At 62.8% G+C, this 17,788-nt stretch overlaps 1 protein-coding gene across 1 annotated transcript in view; it reads left to right on the forward strand.

Moving 5' to 3' along the window:
* NUP210 (nucleoporin 210) overlaps nucleotides 1-17,186 on the forward strand; it is an 86,805-nt gene extending 69,619 nt beyond the window's left edge. The window contains exons 29-40 of the mRNA XM_065933999.1: nucleotides 309-400; nucleotides 2,139-2,313; nucleotides 4,079-4,254; nucleotides 5,879-6,099; nucleotides 7,079-7,215; nucleotides 9,246-9,369; nucleotides 10,373-10,519; nucleotides 12,331-12,581; nucleotides 13,812-14,028; nucleotides 14,465-14,560; nucleotides 14,644-14,727; nucleotides 15,844-17,186. Of these exons, the coding sequence (XP_065790071.1) occupies nucleotides 309-400; nucleotides 2,139-2,313; nucleotides 4,079-4,254; nucleotides 5,879-6,099; nucleotides 7,079-7,215; nucleotides 9,246-9,369; nucleotides 10,373-10,519; nucleotides 12,331-12,581; nucleotides 13,812-14,028; nucleotides 14,465-14,560; nucleotides 14,644-14,727; nucleotides 15,844-15,944 (1,821 nt within the window). The 3' untranslated portion in view covers nucleotides 15,945-17,186. The remainder of the gene's footprint in view (nucleotides 1-308; nucleotides 401-2,138; nucleotides 2,314-4,078; nucleotides 4,255-5,878; nucleotides 6,100-7,078; nucleotides 7,216-9,245; nucleotides 9,370-10,372; nucleotides 10,520-12,330; nucleotides 12,582-13,811; nucleotides 14,029-14,464; nucleotides 14,561-14,643; nucleotides 14,728-15,843) is intronic.
* The last annotated feature ends 602 nt before the right edge of the window (nucleotides 17,187-17,788 follow it).

Consider the following 17,788-nt stretch of genomic DNA (forward strand, 5'->3'; position numbering starts at 1 on the left):
ACAGAGCCTCCCCAGCCTGGCAGCGTCGCCAAGCAGGACCCCGGGCCTCACTGCTGCATGTGCCGCCTTCCACACACACACCCTGAGAGCTCGCGCCCCCGACCCCGTGAAGAGCCCCGGGGGCCTCCCCACCGCGCCTGCTGCTCCCGACCAGCGCGCCCTCGGGCTCTTCACGCTCGGCGTTCACCGCCCCCCCCCACCAGCTCCTGGCGGCGCTGGCCCCAGGGTCTCTCGGCCCACGCGAGGCACGCTGACCCTGCACATGGTTCCGGGGACCACAGGAGAACGGAACTCCCCCTCTCCCCCAGGTGTTTGAAAAGCTGCGGCTGCTGAGCCCTGAAATAGAAGCGGAACACGTGCTCATGTCACCAAACTCATTCATCAAGCTCCAGACAAACAGGTACGTGACTCAGCGCGGCTCCCATCCACCGGCTCGTTTGTCAAAGTCAGCAGGAGCCGTGCGTGCCGAGGGCCAGCCGCAGTGCCCTGCCGTCCCCCTCCTCCTCCCGGCCACGGGGACGACCCCTGCTCGTCTGCAGCCTCTCCCCGTGGGCCCTTCTCCTCCTCCCCGCGGCCCAGAACTTCTCATGCTTTCTACACAAATCCCCTTCTTCAAAGGGGGGCAAGTGCCAGCTTGGAGGGGTTCAGTCTCTCGAATGCCCCGTGTCTTTAAGACTTGCCACTCAGTGTGGTCTGGGAATTGGGACATCAGCTGGTGGGTGGGGCACGTGAAAAATGCCCTTCTTGGGTGGTAGAGACGCCTGTGAACGCTGAGCAGCAGGTTCTGAAGCCTGTGGGCACACCAGGCCCCTGCCCTGTGTTCTGAGGCACTGCTTTGGGTAGCGATGCCTCGTGTGTGAACTGAAGTTGCAAAGTCGGGAACTGCAAGGACATTGGAGAAACACACCACACACACACACCACACACACACACACACACACACACGGTGGGCACACAGCCAGAAGTGTCAGCGCCCGACTCCAAGCTGGACTCCGGATCCAAGACGGATGACAGCGCTGCCCTCGAGGAGTCTGGTGGGTGGGGGAGAGGGGAGTGTCATGTGAGAAGGGTTGTAATGGTCTGGAGCCACAGCCCAAAGGAGCGCCTTCCGTGCCAGGATTCTGGGGAGGCACGGCCCCTGTGGACAGGCAGGAGTCGGGTCTCAGAGGGTGTGTGGGAGTCCTGCAGGTTAAGAGGAGGGCGTCGGCGGAGGGGACAGGAATTTGAGGCAGAAGCGGTGACATTTGCTTAAGGAGTCGTCTGCAGAGGCTTTGTGGGGCTGCGACACAGAGGGTGCCGGGGGCGGGGGGGGGGCCCTGGGAGCTTTTCCTTCCTTCCTTTCCTTGTAGCATCATGAATATGTAAAAGAGCAAAGGAGACCGCGTCATTTGCCTTCTCTCTGGTGCACATTATCGGTCGTTTCCCGCACCGCATTCTTATTATAGCAGTGGCCCGTTGTTATCTGGTTATTGGCCTTTGGAAATAGCACAGGGCCGGGCCCTTGCTCCCGTTTCACAGCTGAGTAAGCCGAGGCCGGGAGAGGGGACTGGTGTGTCTGAAGACGCACAGTTGCTGGTGGGCTGTTGCGACTGCCTTTGGGTCCCATCCGGCTCAGAGCCCGCAGGCTTCTCATGTCGGTGGCGTCCCTCATCGCAGAGCGCAGGCTCTCGGCTTCAGCAGTTGCCGCTCACAGGCTGTAGGGCGCAAGCTTAGTAGTCGTGATGCATGAGCTTAGCTGGTCCATGCACGTGGAATCTCCCCAGACCAGGATAGAGCTCATGTCCCCTGCACTGGCAGGGAGATTTTTATCTACTGAGCCACCAGGAAAGCCTTTACGTGGAAGGCTTTTTTGACTGCAAGCGTCCGTGCAGCTCATGAGACCCTCAGCTCCCACACGCTTCCCGCAGACTGGCCACGGAGGGTGCTGCTCTACTGGGAACCCTTGGCTTTCCAAATGAGGTTTCCCATCGGTGGCCAGTGAGCCGCAGCAGGCTGCGCGTGGGGACCTGGTGCGTGGTGATGCCAGAACTGAGCTTCTTTTTCTCCTGTGAGCAGCGGGACTCCTGAACCCCAGGCCCCTCTTCCTGACCATCTTACTGCTGTTGAAGGCGAACATGAGTGTGTTTTGCTTTCCCAAGGGATGGCGCCGCCTCTCTGAGCTACCATGTCCTGGATGGGCCGGAGAAGGTTCCCGTTGTGCATGTTGACGAGAAGGGCTTCCTGGCATCAGGGTCCGTGATCGGGACGTCCATGGTCGAAGTGACTGCCCAGGAAGCTTTCGGGGCCAACCAGACCGTCATTGTTGCTGTCAAGGTAGGATCTCGTCTGCCTCCGTTTTGGAATAATAAAAGCGGAAGTACTGTATTCCCTTTGCAGGTGTGCAAGTAAATATAGTCACCTTCTAGCCAAGAAATTGTAAGAAACTATTAAAGGTCCTAGGTGAGACTATAAAGAAAGCTGAGCACCAAAGAACTGATGCTTTTGAACTGTGGTGCTGGAGAAGACTCTTGAGAGTCCCTTGGACTGCAAGGAGATCCAAGCAGTCAACCCTACAGGAGATCAGCCTTGAATACTCATTGGAAGGACTGATGCTGAAGCTCCAATACTTTGGTCACATGATGCAAAGAGCTGACTCACTGGAAAAGACCCTGGTGCTGGGAGAGATTGAGGGTGGGAGGAGAAGGGGATGCCAGAGGTTGAGGTGGTTGGATGGCATCACCGACTCAATGGACATGGGTTTGAGCAAGCTCTGGGAGATGGTGAAGGGCAGGGAAGCATGGCGTGCTGCAGTCCATGGGGTCACAGAGTCGGACGTGACTGAGCGACTGAACGACAGTAGGTGAAAAGCTGCAGCATCTCCTGGGTGTCAGAGCAAAGATGCCTGGAAATGATTGATGGCAGTGAGCTGCTTTCCTAGCTGAGTAACTGTGGCCCAGGGCCGTCCGAGCTTGCGGGACTGGTAACCCTGTGTCCTGACCGGCCAGCAGAGCCTGGATCAGCAGACACCTAAGCGTGATGAACTCAGCATGTGCTGTGTCCTGACCCAGAAAGCCCTGGGTTACAGACAGCTCTGGGAGGGTGAGGAGGCCCGTCTCACAGGCGAGGCAGGCGAGTCGCCGAGCGCTGCCCGGCAGCTGGGAGTCAGGCTCTGGGCTCCATCCCGGGTTGGTGCCCTCGGGTGCCCCCCGCCCCCAGTGTGCCCGTGCCCCCTGCCGCCCTGTGCTCCTCAAGACAGGAATGTTCTCCTGGGCGGCCCCCGGATCGGGTCCCAGGGTTTGTCCTGAACGGAATTCTCTCTGCACATCTCATCACAACCACAATGTAATCCTCGCTGACAGAGCAAATGCATGTCCTCTTGCATATTAATATTTAGACTCTGCTTGGGTCCTGGGCCTCTTTCCTTATTAGTATCTTTTTGTTTCAAGATGGGCATCTGGCAGGGAACCCTCAACCCTAGTTTCTGAGTAAGCGAAAGTGACTGCCGACCCGTCCCGTGTCACCAGATGGCACTGAGTGCCACCTGTGCGCCCATCCCTGGAAACGGGGGCTTTGGGGGGCTGGCTCTCTGGCCACGATGGGTGTTACTGGAGACAGAGAACCAAGGCAGTTCTCTAAGGAGCTTGGGTCCCGGGCTCCCGAAAGCCGTCGTCCCTTCCTTCCCCGTCCCCCCTTTCCCTGGAGCACCTCTAGGCGCCTCTGCAGCATGCAGTGCCCCCCAGATACTCCGCCGTCCGAGCAGACATGGTTTCTACTTTAAATGCCTGGAGAGCCAGGTCCTCCCACGTGGCCCAGCATTCAAGGCCCAGGGGATATTTTTGCAACATGAATAATGATCTAATTTTTCACAGTCATGGACTCTGACTCTTGTGGGTTAGATTTCCTCGGAATGAGGCCAGCCACCGCGGGGAGGAGGAGGGCCAGCATCTGGGCTGGGACACTCTCTCCATGACCCCAAGTCGGTCTAGCCCCCAGGCGTCCTGAGCTGGGAGCAGCTGGAGCGGGCACCCGTCCTCTGGAGGGGGCTCTCTGGGGAGGCGTCCCTGGCGCAGTTGTCACCGCACCTGCTTGCTGTCCCCAGGTGTCCCCTGTTTCCTACCTGAGGATCTCCATGAGCCCCGCCTTGCACACCCGGAACAAGGAGGCTCTGGCGGCCCTGCCCCTGGGAGTGACCGTGACCTTCACCGTCCACTTCCACGACAACTCTGGAGACGTCTTCCACGCTCACAACTCCATCCTCAACTTTGCAACTAACAGGTAGGCAGTGGGCCCCTCCGCGTTCCCCACGTGGAGTCACATCTCCATCAGATCCAGATCTGACTCACACAGATGACTGATGACCCTGCAGAGAGGCCAGCGCTGCTGAAGGATGAGTTCATCACTCATGGTTCCCAAGAGCAGGGAGTTCACCCCACTCTCAGGACCCCGGGAGGAGCCCTGGGCTCCGCCAGGCAGCGGGACTGAGGGGCCACTGCCGAGAGCCTTGATTATCCTGAGACGGAAAGTCGTTCGGCAGGGACGTCCCCTAATGCCCAGGAAGCAGAACCCAGAGGTTGGGGCTTGTGGCTAGAGGTTTGTACCAAGATTTTGTGGAAGCTGGAGGCACAGACAACCCTGGCCCTGCAGTCTGGAGCGCGGCACTTGCTGCTTTCTTTACAAAAGCCGATCGGAGAAGGCGCACGCCTTCCGACGCTCAGGTGTCGGTGAGGACGGAGTCCGGCGGTCACTGACCTCTGCTGTGTGCAGGCCCGCCTACGTGCCATCTCGCTGACTCCTCAATGATGCCCATTTGTAGAGGCCCAGAGAGGTCAAGCCACTTGTCTCAGGCCACACAGCCAGAGAGTAGGGTTTGAATACCAGGTCCCGTTTGCGCTGCAAGGGTAGTTCTTTTCGGCTGACACTTCGGGACTAGAACTGCAGCCTCAGGCCGAATATAAGGGAGAGGGGAGTGGTCTCCAGGAAACAGAACCGTGGCCCCAGGCTAGGCCTGCCGGCCTGTGAGCCCACTGGAGCAGCAGTTTTCAAAGTGTGGTCCCCACACGGCAGCATCACACTGCCTGGGAGCCCTTAATGCACGCTCTCAGGGCACCTGGTGGAACAAGGCCTTCGGGTGATTGTCAGGGCTGAGGATCACCGTCCCAGGGGATGTAGGCCAAGCCAGGAGGAGCTGAGAGGGGCCTCAGACCCGGAAGGAGGCAGCAGGGCTCCAGAGCCTCCTCTCCAGCCACAGCAGGTCGTGAGCAGGGGCTGGTGCGCACTGCAGCCCGCGGGCCCTGGAGCAGACGTGTGCCCCGCGCAGACGGGCCTTTCCGTGGCTGGGACATCCGTCTCCACAAGAGCGGTCAGGGCTTGGGAGGTGGGCGCGTGGGGAGGGAGGCCTTGGAGCAGGGGCTGTCGTTCCCTGAGCGCCCACGTGTGCCCCACGCCTGGGCTGACCTTAGTTCTTTCCAGCTGCTGACCGGGTTTGCTGCTCACATCAAGCCTGTGATGTGGGTTCATGGTCAGCCCCACTCAGCAGAGGAGAAAGCAGGTGGGCGGGGGCGATGCCCTTGTCCCAGTTACTCGGTTGAGAGCCGCCTGTACCCCCAGAGTGTCCTGGTTCCCTGCTCGGGCGGGCTGGGAGCACAGCTTCATCACCTGCTCTGGGCCTCGGCCTCCCCATGGGACGTGGGGGTGCTGAAGCTGGCCGTCCTGTCTGGGCCGTGGGTGGTGGGGGCGTCCGGCTGGTACAGCCTGCAGGCCCCTCACCTAGAACAGCTGCTCCGTGACCCTGAGCCAGGCGGCATCAGGGCGCAGTGGGCAGGCGCGGGGGCCCAGCCGGGGCCCTCCCTGGGAGCTGGGGCTGCTCCCGAGACTGACAGCCACGTCTCCCGTGCTGCAGGGACGAGTTCGTGCAGATCGGGAAGGGCGTCGCCAACAACACTTGCGTGATCCGCACGGTCAGCGTGGGTCTGACGCTGCTCCGGGCGTGGGACGCGGCGCACGGCGGCCTCTCCGACTTCGTCCCGCTGCCCGTCCTGCAGGCCATCTCCCCCGACCTGTCCGGGGCGGTGGTGGTGGGGGACGTCCTCTGTCTGGCCACGGTTCTGGTCAGCCCGGAAGGTACGAGGGGGTCCGGCCGAGGGAGGCGTGTCTTGGGTTGGGAGGTGGGAAGGGCTGCTCTGACCCCGGGGCCAGTGTGCACGTGGAGCTTGGTGAGGTTCTGGAGCGGGCATCGGAAAACCGCTATCCCGACCAGGGCCAGCCAGCGGCCTCTCTCTGCACTGCGCTGTAACTGGTGCTCGGCCACACCCGCCAGCTCCCCGTGTCAGTGGCCGCTCTCATCTGTGTGCTGAGTGGCAGCGTCAGAGACAGGCATGTCCAGCCCAAATACTTACTGCCTGGCCTTTTGCAGGGACCTGGTGGCTCAGAGGGTAAAGAATCAGCCTGCAATGCAGAGACGTGGGTTCCATCCCTGGGTGGGGAAGATCCCCTGGAGGAGGGCATGGCCGCCCACTCCAGTGTTCTTGCCTGGAGAGTCCCAAGGGCAGAGGAGCCTGGCGGGCTACGGGCCAGGGGGTTGCAAAAGAGTCGATAGGACTTAGCGACTAAGTAACGATAACAACAAACTCATTTTAAAATGAAGTTACACACTGCCTTTAAGGAAAAGCAAATATTATTTGCCGCAAATAGAAGGTGGTTGTTGAATGTTCTCCTCGTGTTTATTATATAACGAGGTTGGCTTTTCACTAAGGACCGCCGTCTATGACAGCGCAGAGTCTGCCACCTGCTTTGTTTGTGTAAAGAGGACTGCATGGCAGGGTGGCTGAGTGGGGGCGATGCTGGGGCTGGCACGCAGCGAGCCAGCCCTGGAGGACCAGCGCCCGGGTCACCCCAGAATGGGATATGACCGTGAGGTTCCCCGGGCGGAGGCATTGGGCAGGGGCCCTGGCCACTCAGGGAGCAGGTGGCCGTGGCCAAGAGTCAGGGGAGGGGCGGGGGGCTTGGGCCAGTGGGGATGCTGCCCGGCGACCCAGATGAGACGGGAACAGCTGGAGTGTGAGGCGTGGGAAAGATGGTCACGCGCAGTTTCCCTTCCTAGGAGTCGCCGGGACCTGGAGCTCGTCAGCCAGCAGCGTCCTCCACGTCGACCCCAAGACAGGCGTGGCCCTGGCCCGGCAGGCAGGCTCCGTGACCGTCTACTATGAGGTTGCCGGGCACCTGAGGACCTACAAGGAGGTGGGCTTCGGGCACACGTATTTGACCCCCTGGGGGTGGAGAGCTCGGCTTGCCTGCTGACTGCTTCTCTTCTCCATGTGAGAAGCTCCAGCGCCCCGCAAGGCAGTTGGCTGGGGGTCACGAGCCTGGTAGGAGGGGCAGGCCCCTCCTCGCAGGCCACCGCCCCCGTCCACAGTGGTGAGAGGACAGAGGTAGCCTCTTGGGGGCATCCCCGCGCCCACGCCGCCTCCACAGAGCCCTGTGGGCAGGACTGTCTGCGTGGGCATCCCCTGGGGTGTGGCGGCCGTGGGCGGCCTCGTGCAGTGATTTGGCATCACCGGCAAAGCCAGCCTCCCCCAGCGAGTCACCTTTCAAGTCTCTGTGGAGGCGAACAAGACCGCTCTCTCTCCTGTCTATCTCCAGCCGAGAATGAATCAATGAGCGGAGTCTGGCTGCGTTCCACGCGTCTCATTTTCCGAGCAGCGTGTGCTCCGTGGAACCCAGCAGTGTCACCTAATAGCGGGCGTGTTCAGCACAGCTGCTGGGGCGAGTTAGTGCAGACCGAGGCACCGTGTGACCGACGGAGCGGCACCTCCCACCCCGAGAAGCCCGGGAGGGCAGCCGGACAGGCGTGGGAGAGGGGGGCTGGCAGAGCAGGGCGCCACCCGGCAAGCGCAGGCAGGCTTTGAGAGCCAGCTCTGGGGCCGGAACTCAGGGTGTGGAGCAGCGGAGGCTGGCTTTGCAATCGGATCACAGTTTGGTTCAGCTCAGTCGCTTAGTCGTTTCTGTGACCCCGTGGACTGCAGCATGCCAGGCCCCCCTGTCCATCACAGCACGTGTTCAATTCCAGGTAGCTCCTAGCGTGGTCAGGTGTGCTGGCTCGGGGGCCAGGCTGTGTGGGTTCAAATCCCACCTGGTCACGGAGAGGCGATGTGACCTCGGGCTCTCTGTGCCTCGATTTTCTTACTGGCAAAATGGGGCTGACGTTGTTGTGTGGAATGAATGAGTCGTTCACGGGTGCGAAGCCCTTAGGATGATACTTGGTGCATCACTTATGCTTCACAGATATGAGCTGCTGCTGTTCGGGGTAAGGATGTTGTAACTTAGGCCAGATGCAGCAGGGATTCATCAGAGAATTTTTTTAAGGCCAAGAGTGATGTTGATCAGAGGTGCGTTTGGAAAGATTGCCGGCTGCCCGGCCGAGTCCAGGAGCCCGAGGGGGAGGGGGCAGTGAGGCCTGGCGCCCGTGGGTGAGGCAGACTGAGGGTTTGGAGGCGCTCAGGAGGGATGGTCATCGGAGCTCAGTGACCACTCGGGAGGAGGAAGCCCTGGGAGTGAGTGTCCAGGTCTGGCCTGGGCAATGAGAGGGGAGCGGAGAGGGCGCAGGGAGGCAGGGCGGAGCTGGGGGCGGGTGACGGGGGTTTGAGGTGGTTGTGGCTCCTCCAGGCGGGCTGGGGACCACACAGCTGGGCGGCTCTGTCAGGAGCTCCAGGGCTGAACGCTGGAGACGGCAAAGGCTGGGGGCTTGGGGGGTCTGCAGCCCTAGAGGCGGCGGGACCACATAGGGCCTCCCGGAGCGGCAGCCAAGTGGAGCCGGGCCTGGGGCCTCTCCCCGGGGCGGGGGCGGAGGCGTTGAGGGGAGGAGTGAACGGAGAAAGCCCACCCCACAAAATGCCCGTGTGAGCCTGCAGTTTGGTCAGGCTGGTTCATCTTGAATAAATGGCACTGAAGTAAAATATAGGTCCTTGTCTCTTCGCTGAAAGATTAATTAACCGGGCTGACGTACGGAGAAGCGGTCGTAGCTGTCAGGGGAGCCAGAGTCCCCGGTCCGCCCCGACCGCCGCGTGATTTCAGGCCTGACGTTGACCCTGCCCCGTGCGGGGAGAGGCAGCTGGCTCCGTGGGGGCGTCCAGCCAGGCTGGGGTCTAGCCCAGCTGTGCCCCACGCAAGCAAACCACATGGCCACAGAGCCTCGGTCTTGCCCCCTGGACCGTGGAAAGGGCAGTACCTGATCCCAGGTGCTCAGTGACTTGCCCGGGCTTCCTCCCCAGATCGTGGTCAGCCTGCCTCAGAGAATCGTGGCCCGGTACGCCCGCCCCGTCCAGAGCAGCTTCCAGGAGGTCTCGGCCTCCAAAGTGATGGTCACCGTGGGAGACCGGAGCTCCAACCTGAGAGGTAGGGAGTGAGGGCTAGGAGGCCCGGGGGCCCTGCCGGGCTGGGGAGCAGGCCCTTCAGGTGGGATTCCGTGCCCTTCCTGCCCAGACTTGCCTCCCCCACTCTTGGGAGGGCATTTAACCCCCGCTGGCCCACTCCTCCCAGCTCTTTAGAAATTCGAGTCCTCCACAGGCAGAGGCAGTGAGGGACGTTTCTGAAGGCCCAGTGCTGAAACACTGCCTGTTTCTGGGCTCGGCGATGCAGTGTCAGCCCTGGGCACCCAACTGGAGAAAGCCTCACCCTGCTACCACACAGCCCTGAAAAGCTGGCCTTGCAGGCCTCACCGCTCTTTCTGATTTCCGTAATTCTCCCAAGTCCTGCGTGGAATAGTCAACCTCCTCCCCTGCCCACGACAGCCCTGGACACAGCAGCTGCCAGAAATCAGTGCGTCCGCGTGCTGTGCTTAACCACTCAGCCGCGGCCAGCTCCTTGCAGCCCCATGGACAGGGTACCAATGGGGAACCGGTGTCCAGGGATGAACTGCCATTTCCCGTGGTGGCTCAGTGGTAAAGAACCTGCCTATCAATGCAGGAGACGCAGGACCTGAGTGTTCGATCCCTGGGTCCGAAAGATCCCCTGGAGGAGGGCATGGCAACCCACTCCAGTGTTCTTGCCTGGAGAGTCCCATGGACAGAGGAGCCTGGGGGACTACCGTCTGGGGGGTCACAGAGTCAGACACACACGCCGGCTGTGAGGAGCAGATGACATGCGTGAGCGGGCCAGACCCAGCTGCCCAGCCTCTGGACGCTCTCTAGATGCAGGCTCTGAACGAGCGCTGACATGGCCCGTTCCCTTAGCCTTTATAAGCTGCGGTCAAGAGGGCTGTGGGCGCGGGTCTGGTTCTCGGAGCAGCCGGCCCCTGCGTGGTCTGCTCTGGCGTCCTGTGCTGGGCTCCGCGGGCGGGGACTGAGGCGGGGGCCTGGGTGCGGCGCCCCTCACCGCCTGCCCTCCCCCCCGTCTGCAGGCGAGTGCTCCCCCGGCCAGGTGGCAGGCATCGCGGCCCTGCGCCCAGAAGCCCTCCTCTCCTGCCAGCTGCAGTTCAAGCAGGACGTCTTCGACTTCCCGGCACGAGAGGTCTTCACCGCGGAGCCCGAGTTTGACGCCGCCCTGGGTGAGCCTGCGGGTCTGGAGGCTGCATGCTGGGTGTGCCCGCGCTGTGTCGGGCTCACGACGGCCGTCTGTCTGGGGCGGGCCCCGTACCTGTCAGGAGCCTGACCTGGGGATGGATGTGGTTGTCCTGGCCTCCGGGTCATGGCGACCTCTGGGAGGGTTCGCGTTCCTATGCCAGGCGCCGGCCTCCCCTAGCAGCTGCCTCCACCCGGGGCGAGGACCTGCTTCTGAGCTGAGAAACCTGGTCCAAGGCCTTTCCTGCTCTTTGCAGCTCAGAGCTTGGAGGCTGCTCCGCTCAAGACTTGGGAAGGAAGGTGGTGCCCTGCGCCGCCGGCCTGATGAGGCTCAGGATGGGGGGCGCTCCGCCAAGGCAGGGCCCTTACTCACTCTCAGAGTCCCGGGTGTCTCTGGAGTGTAGCTGCTCTGCAGACCTGCTGACCGGAGCCAGGGAGCTGGCGGCCGGCCCCACGGGCTGGCCCTGAGAGGAGGGACACCCTCACAGGGAGCCGGGACAGCTCAGAACATTCCCCTGACGAGCCTGCGCGGTGCCCAGCTCGAGTCAGAGCTGCCGCGAGCGTCTCCGTGGACAGGCGTGCCGCGCGTTGCCCAGCTCTCTCTGAGTCCGCGCGGCCCGGCGCCACCTGCCGAGTTTGGCTGTAGCCGGAGGCAGACCCTCCTCTGCCCGTTCCGTGTCTGTCCCTCTGGCTGCTGTCTGGGGTCCGGGCCGCGCCTGCAGGCATACTGCGTGCAGGACCGAGCTGGGGCTTAGCTCCGAGTAGGCCCTCGGCTGTCCCGGGCCCTGTGGATCGGCCAGCACAGCCCCACACGGGGTCGATGTTCCCCCCACTGAAGGACACAGAGTCAGCCAGGAGGCCACCTCGCCTGGGAGCTCCCCGCTGGTGAAGGAAAGGAAGGGGCTGGCCTCGAGGCGCCTGGCTGGCAGGAACTCGGCGGGGAGACCCCATCCCAGGCGCCCTTGTTCCCAGCTCACAGAGCCTCCCCAGGTGCCCTCAGCACTGTTCATTCAGCCCAGCTACCTGCTGTGGGCCAGGCGTGGACCCCAAATAGTCCCAGCCAGGCCACCATAGAACCTCCTACAGCACCCGGGGTGTCGGCTATAGAGGAGTCAGCCCTGCTGGTTGTGGGGCCAGCGTTGGGTCGTGGTGTCAGACCCCATGGGCTGCAGAGGCCAGGCCTCCCTGTCCATCACCATCTCCCAGAGTTCACCCAGAATCCTGTCCACTGAGTCGGTGATGCCCTCCAGCCACCTCCTCCTCTGTCTCCCCTTCCCTCACCCCTGCTCTGAGCTAGCCTGGTGGGGCCCCAAGATTCAGAGATGGACCTGGTGTTCCTGCCCCAGGGGAGTCCGTGAACAGAGGACTCCAGGACACTTGGGAGCTCTGGGCCCAGAAAGGGGGCCCAGGGTGGGCGGGGACACTGAAGAGGGACTTCCCAGGAGGCCCCTGGAGGAGGGCGTGCCTCACCTGGGCTCCAAGGGATGCATAGGAGTCCTCCAGGGAGAAGGAGCGGCGGCAGGGCCTGGGTGGGGAGGCACCGGGCGGAACAGTGCCCCTGTCTCCACAGGCCGGTCCCTGGGGGCCTGGGTGGGGAGGCACCAGGGGAACGGTGCCCCTGTCTGGGTGGGGAAGGCACCGGGGGAACGGCGCCCCTGTCTGGTTAGGGAGGCACCGGTGGAACGGGCCCCTGTCTCCACAGGCCTGTCCCTGGGGGCCTGGGTGGGAAGGCACTGGGGGAACGGCGCCCCTGTCTGGTTGGGGAGGCACCGGCGGAACGGCGCACCTGTCTCCGCAGGCCGGTATGTCTGCTCGGTGACGATGCTCCGGCTGACGGACCAGCAGCTGAAGCACCTGAGCCTGAAGAGGACGGCGCTGCTGGTGACAGCGTCCCTCCCGGGCAGCCCCGCCCCTGCAGAGCAGGCCGGGGCCGAGGTGCCCTTCAGCCCGGGGCTTTACGCCGACCAGGCCGAGATTCTCCTGAGCAACCACTACACCAGCTCGGAGGTGAAGGTCTTTGGCGCCATGGAGGTTCTGGAGCACCTGGAGGTGAGCGGTGAGCAGGGGGAAGCCAAGGCCTCCGGAAGGACCCGGAGGCGGGGAGGAGCAGCTGCAGCCGTGAAGTCCTGGGCTGCCTCTCTCTGAAATGAGGGCCGAGTTAGACACTCTTGACCATTCTTTTTCCCAGAGCAGAGTCACTGTCTCTCGTTGTTCAGTCGCTCAGTTGTGTCCGACTCTGTGACCCCATGGGCTGCAGAGGCCAGGCCTCCCTGTCCATCACCATCTCCCAGAGTTCACCCAGAATCCTGTCCACTGAGTCGGTGATGCCTTCCAGCCACCTCCTCCTCTGTCTCCCCTTCTCCTCCTGCCTCTGTCTTTCCGGGCACCAGGGTCTTTTCCAGTGCTGTCTGTCAGCCCGTATGATTGTGTGAAGGGTCGTGGCTGCTCCTGTCCCCCGCAGTGCGCGCTCAGCAAACGTGTCACATGTTCACGAATGAGCTCAGTGCGGGACACGTGGTGGCCGAGAGCAGGGCGAGAAGCTCTGAGCCCTCACCTGTCACAGACCCTGCTCACCTGCGGGCAGCAGGTCCCCAGCTGTGGGCCTGGGCCACGCCGGGTGCTGAAGGGGGTTCCGGGGCCCGGCAGGGTGGGAGGAGCCCGGGGCGCCATGTGCGGGGCTCGCCGGGTCTCCTGGGCCTGCTCTCGGCAGCCTTGGCTCCAGAGTGAGACAAGGATGAATTGGCTGCTGACAGGGGAGGGTCTGCTGGGCCCTGGGCTGGGCTGCTGGCATCTGACAGCCCATTGACAAGAGCTCCGGCTGGCCCCTCGGGAAGCGGAGTTTGGGGATCACTCACATAGCGCAGCATTATTTAAAAGGAGCTGTTGATTAGAATTCCATGATACTGATTTGTTCTTTTAAAAAACATGCAGCCTAGACCGCGTGCTCCTCTGACTTCGAGGGTTGCGCGCCTGTCAGCTGGGTATGCCCAGGTACCAGGGCCGCACGAGTGTCAGGAAGTAGGGGTGCGCCCCTCAGCCCTGGGGCCCCCCCCGGTGGTGCAGTGGTGAGCCCACCTGCCAATGCAGGATGCAAGAGATGCAGGTTCCATCCCTGGGTCGGGAAGATCCGCTGGAGGAGGACATGGCAACCCACTCCAGTATTCTCGCCTGGAGAATCCCATGGACAGAGGAGCCTGGTGGGCTACGGTCCACGGGGTCGTGGAGAGTTGGACACGACTGAGCCGGCTTTCACATCCTCAGCCCTGACGTCTCTCCCAGGTGAAGTCGGGGTCCCCGGCCGTGCTGGCCTTCGTGAAGGAGAAGTCTCTGGGGCTGCCGAGCTTCGTCACCTACACAGTCGGCATCTCGGACCCCGCGGCCGGCAGCCAGGGGCCTCTGTCCACCGCCCTGACCTTCTCCAGCCCCAGCACTAACCAGGCTGTCACCATCCCAGTCACCGTGGCCTTCGTGATGGACCGCCGAGGCCCGGGTGCTCGTGAGTTATGGAGCAGGGCCCCGGGGGGAGGGCGGTCAGCATGGTCCAGCCAGGAGCAGCACCCGGGAGTCTGGGGGGAGGAGCAGAAGCCCACGTGCCCCGCAGTGAGTGAACGAGCCACGGTCAGGCGGGCTTTGCTCCCCTCGCCCCCATCTGCTCTCACAGGCAGCCGGAGGGGCTCTCATAAAATGTGACTAGCTTATACCGCTTGAGCACGGCCGTGGCTTTCGGGGCATGCCCCTGAAGGGGTGGAAGCTGAGCCTCCCTGCTCCAGGAGGCAGGGTCGTGGGCCCAGGGCAGGTGGGCTCTAGAAACCAGAGATGGCCAGGGGCGGGCCCCGGGCTGACTGGGCTCTGACCCAGCCCCTCACCTGCTGAGCATGGGCACAGCTCTCGGGCTCTGCGGGCACTTTGGTGACCGTGTCCCTGGACTGCAGATGGCGCCGGGCTCTTCCAGCACGTCCTGGACTCCTACCAGGCCATGTTCTTCACGCTCTTCGCCCTGTTGGCCGGGACGGCGGTCATGATCATAGGTGAGCTGGGCCCGCCGTGTCCCCCCGTCCGTCTGCCCCGCTCTCCCTGCACCCACTGTAATAGCCGCTCGTGTCTCTCTCAGCCTACCATGCGATCTGCGCGCCCCGGGAGCCCTCCACCACGCCAGCCCTCTCCCCAAGAGCCAGCCCTCAGCACAGCCCCCACTGTGAGTAGCCACCCTGCGGAGCGGTCTGGAGGTGGGGGACCCCGGGTCTCATGAGGCCCGGCCCTGGGCGTGAGTTGTGAGCCCCAGGGGGCAGGTCTGAGTGCTGGGGGGGACGTCGGTCCTGGGCAAGGAGAACTTTCCCCGGGGCAGACTGGGCAAGATGGAGGGGCTGGGGCCAGGGACTGTGGGTCTGCCGCTGTGCCCAAGAGGCTGGTTCCCGCCTGCTGGCGCCGCTTCCTAGGGCTCTCAGCGCGGGGTGGATGGGCTGACTCAGAGGTGAGGGTTTGGGCGGTCCCAAGGAGATAATGCTCAGAGAAGAACTGCATGACTCACTCCTCTTCATAATCCTGCTGTCTCTGCGATCCTGAGGCCCCGCGAGTGGCGTCCCCGGGGCTGTGCAGTCTACAACCTGCACCGCTGTACATGGCGGCCCTGTGTCTCCCGATTCCCTTTCAAGGGTTCCCTCCTCTACACAGAGAATCCTTGAGGGGGTGTCTACTAACCTGCACGGGGGCATGGCCTGGCTTCACGGGGCCTGTGAGCTTCTTGGAAGAGGACACAGCGTGTGTATATCTATACACAGTCTGTGTATAGATGCGTGTGGCTGGGTAACAAGACCGTCCATGTGTCCTGGGCTCTAGAATCACAGCCCTCGTCCAGGCTGCCTCTCGGGCCTGTGACGGCCAGGGGAGGCCGTGGACCGCTCAGCAGCTCGCCTCCCTGTGTCGACACGGATCACGGCACACGCCTCCCTGCTTCACGGGAGCCGTGGCGGGGGCTTCACCTTGCCTCCCGAGCACTGCAGACCCTTCCACCCACACATGTGGGAGTCTGTTCCTGCAGCCATCAATGCCCAGAGGGACAGGCCCCTTTCCCCGAGTGCCCCCGGATGGAACGCGGCCTTGGGATCCTGAGTCTCTGCCCGGCAGGCTGTGCTCTCTGGGAGGTCAGGGTTGTGGCCCAGGCCTCTGCCTGTGCCGCTTGGGAGGCCCCTGTGGACCCCGCCTACTGGCCTGGGAGCCTGGGCCTCTTCCTGACCATCATCTGGCGCAGGCCTGTGGGGTCTGGGGGCGTCGAGGTCTCCCTTCCGCTGACCACGTCTCTCTTCCTGCCTAGATTTTGCTGCCTCGTCACCAACACCTTTCAACGCACTGCCTCCTGCCCGCCGAACCAGCCCCGCCTCGGGGCTGTGGAGCCCTTCCTACCCGTCCCACTAGGCAGCAGGCCGAGGCCCCGGGCCCCCACCGCCCCCGGGACAGGCCTGCCGGGTCCAGCCTGGAGCGAGCCCCAGCCCCAGCCGCCATCGCCGCCGCCCCCTGCCTGGAACTGGAGCCTAGGCTGTGCCCAGGAGCTCAATCTCACGTGTAGGAATTTGTTTGTTTGGCGGTGGGGGTGGGGGGTTGCTTTTATTGTTTTGTTTTACTCAAAAGTCTTGCCGAGGTGAAGACTTTGGCTCCCTCCTCGACCTGTCGTCCGGGGCTTCTCGAAGCACACGCGGCTTCTATTTTGGAGTCTCCAGAATCACACCGTTCTCAGGACCCAGAGCAGGTGGCAGTCTGTGGGCCAAGGGTCTGTAGATGCTGTCACAGCCGTGTTCTCAGGGAAAGGGCTCTGTCAGTGATGTTTCTGATTTGCGTGAGCTCTTTTCTCTCTGGAAACCCGACTTTCCCCTCTGTCCAGCTCCTGCTGGGAAATGACTGGAGCGAATGGATGCGAGTGACCGGGCCACCCCAGGGCAACACGAGGAGCCTCAGGGCTGGGCCAAGGCGCCCAGATCAGCCTTGGGGACTCCTGAACTCCCGGAGCTGGGAGGCTCGCCTCCTGCCCTCACCGAGGGCCGCTGTGAACGGACAGTCTCCTCTGTGGTTCTTTGTTTTCCCTGGTGGTGAACTGGGCCTCCGCCCCGGGGGACAGCCCGTCCTGCCTGTCCCGGCTTCCCTATCAGCGCGGGGGCCTCAGAGTCGTAATCAGGGAGACGTCCTTGACCTGGAGCCAGGCACCGCCCGTGTGCTCAGCCCCCTGCCCCCGCACAGACCCGTGTTCTCCGCCCCTCCTCCTGTTCCAAGCGCCTCGCGGATCTGAGCCTCCGCTGCCCTGCCGGACGGCCTCCCTCAAGGCAGCTCCCCAGATGGGCCAGGGAGGAGGCAGCTCGGAAAACAGCCTCCCGCCCAGCCCTCATTCATGCAGCAGCTGAGACCTCTAGGACGCGGCCCTACCGTGGCCGGGGAGCCGGGCTGCCCCCAGGAAGCCCCAGAGCCCGGCACGCATGGGCCCCGCCGTGGGGCCTCCATCTTTGACCCTGAGCCGGATGCCCGAGTCTGCCTCAGTCCTTCGGGGCTGGACCACGCAATTTATTTTTTTAAAGCTAGAGACAGGAAGAATTGTGCCTTGGCGTATTACTTGAGCTCAAACTGACAACTTGGATGTAAATAGGCGCATTTCTACTTGGTTTATTTAATAAAACTCAGTTTAATTTCTTAACACGAGTGTGATTATTGCCGGAATCCCATGCGTCCTGCCGGGAGCCGACCCAGGCCTGGTGATGCTGCTTCCTGTTGTGTGAATATGGGGAGTGGGTCTGTTCCATGGGCCTCTCGTCTCTGGCTGCACCCCCAGGCCTCCCTCCCCTCTGAGGGATGTCTGTGACCATCACCAGCCCCACTGCCCCACCCTGGCTGGTCCAGGCTCGAGGATGGGAACAGACCTGGTTCTAGTATGTCTCCAGAATCTGGTCCACAGGAACACCTAGAACACATTTAACTGATACCACATGCCCCTGGTGGCTCAGACGGTAAAGAGTGTGCCTGCAGTGTGGGAGACCCAGAACAGAGGAGAGTGGAGAATCTCCGCTAGGGACACTGTCCAGAGAATCCATGGACAGAGGAGTTGGTGGGCTCCAGTCTATGGGGTTGCAAGGAGTTGGACACAATTGAGTGACTAACACACAGATATGCACATGTGCTCAGCTCAGGGCCTGCCTGGCACGCAGCACTCAATACAAGTCAGCACGGCCCTCAGGCACGCCCCCTCAGTGACGCAAGACGGCTGCCAGGATCCAGGC

This window comes from Muntiacus reevesi, chromosome 4 (genome assembly GCF_963930625.1).
Source record: "Muntiacus reevesi chromosome 4, mMunRee1.1, whole genome shotgun sequence".
Lineage (NCBI taxonomy): Eukaryota > Metazoa > Chordata > Mammalia > Artiodactyla > Cervidae > Muntiacus > Muntiacus reevesi.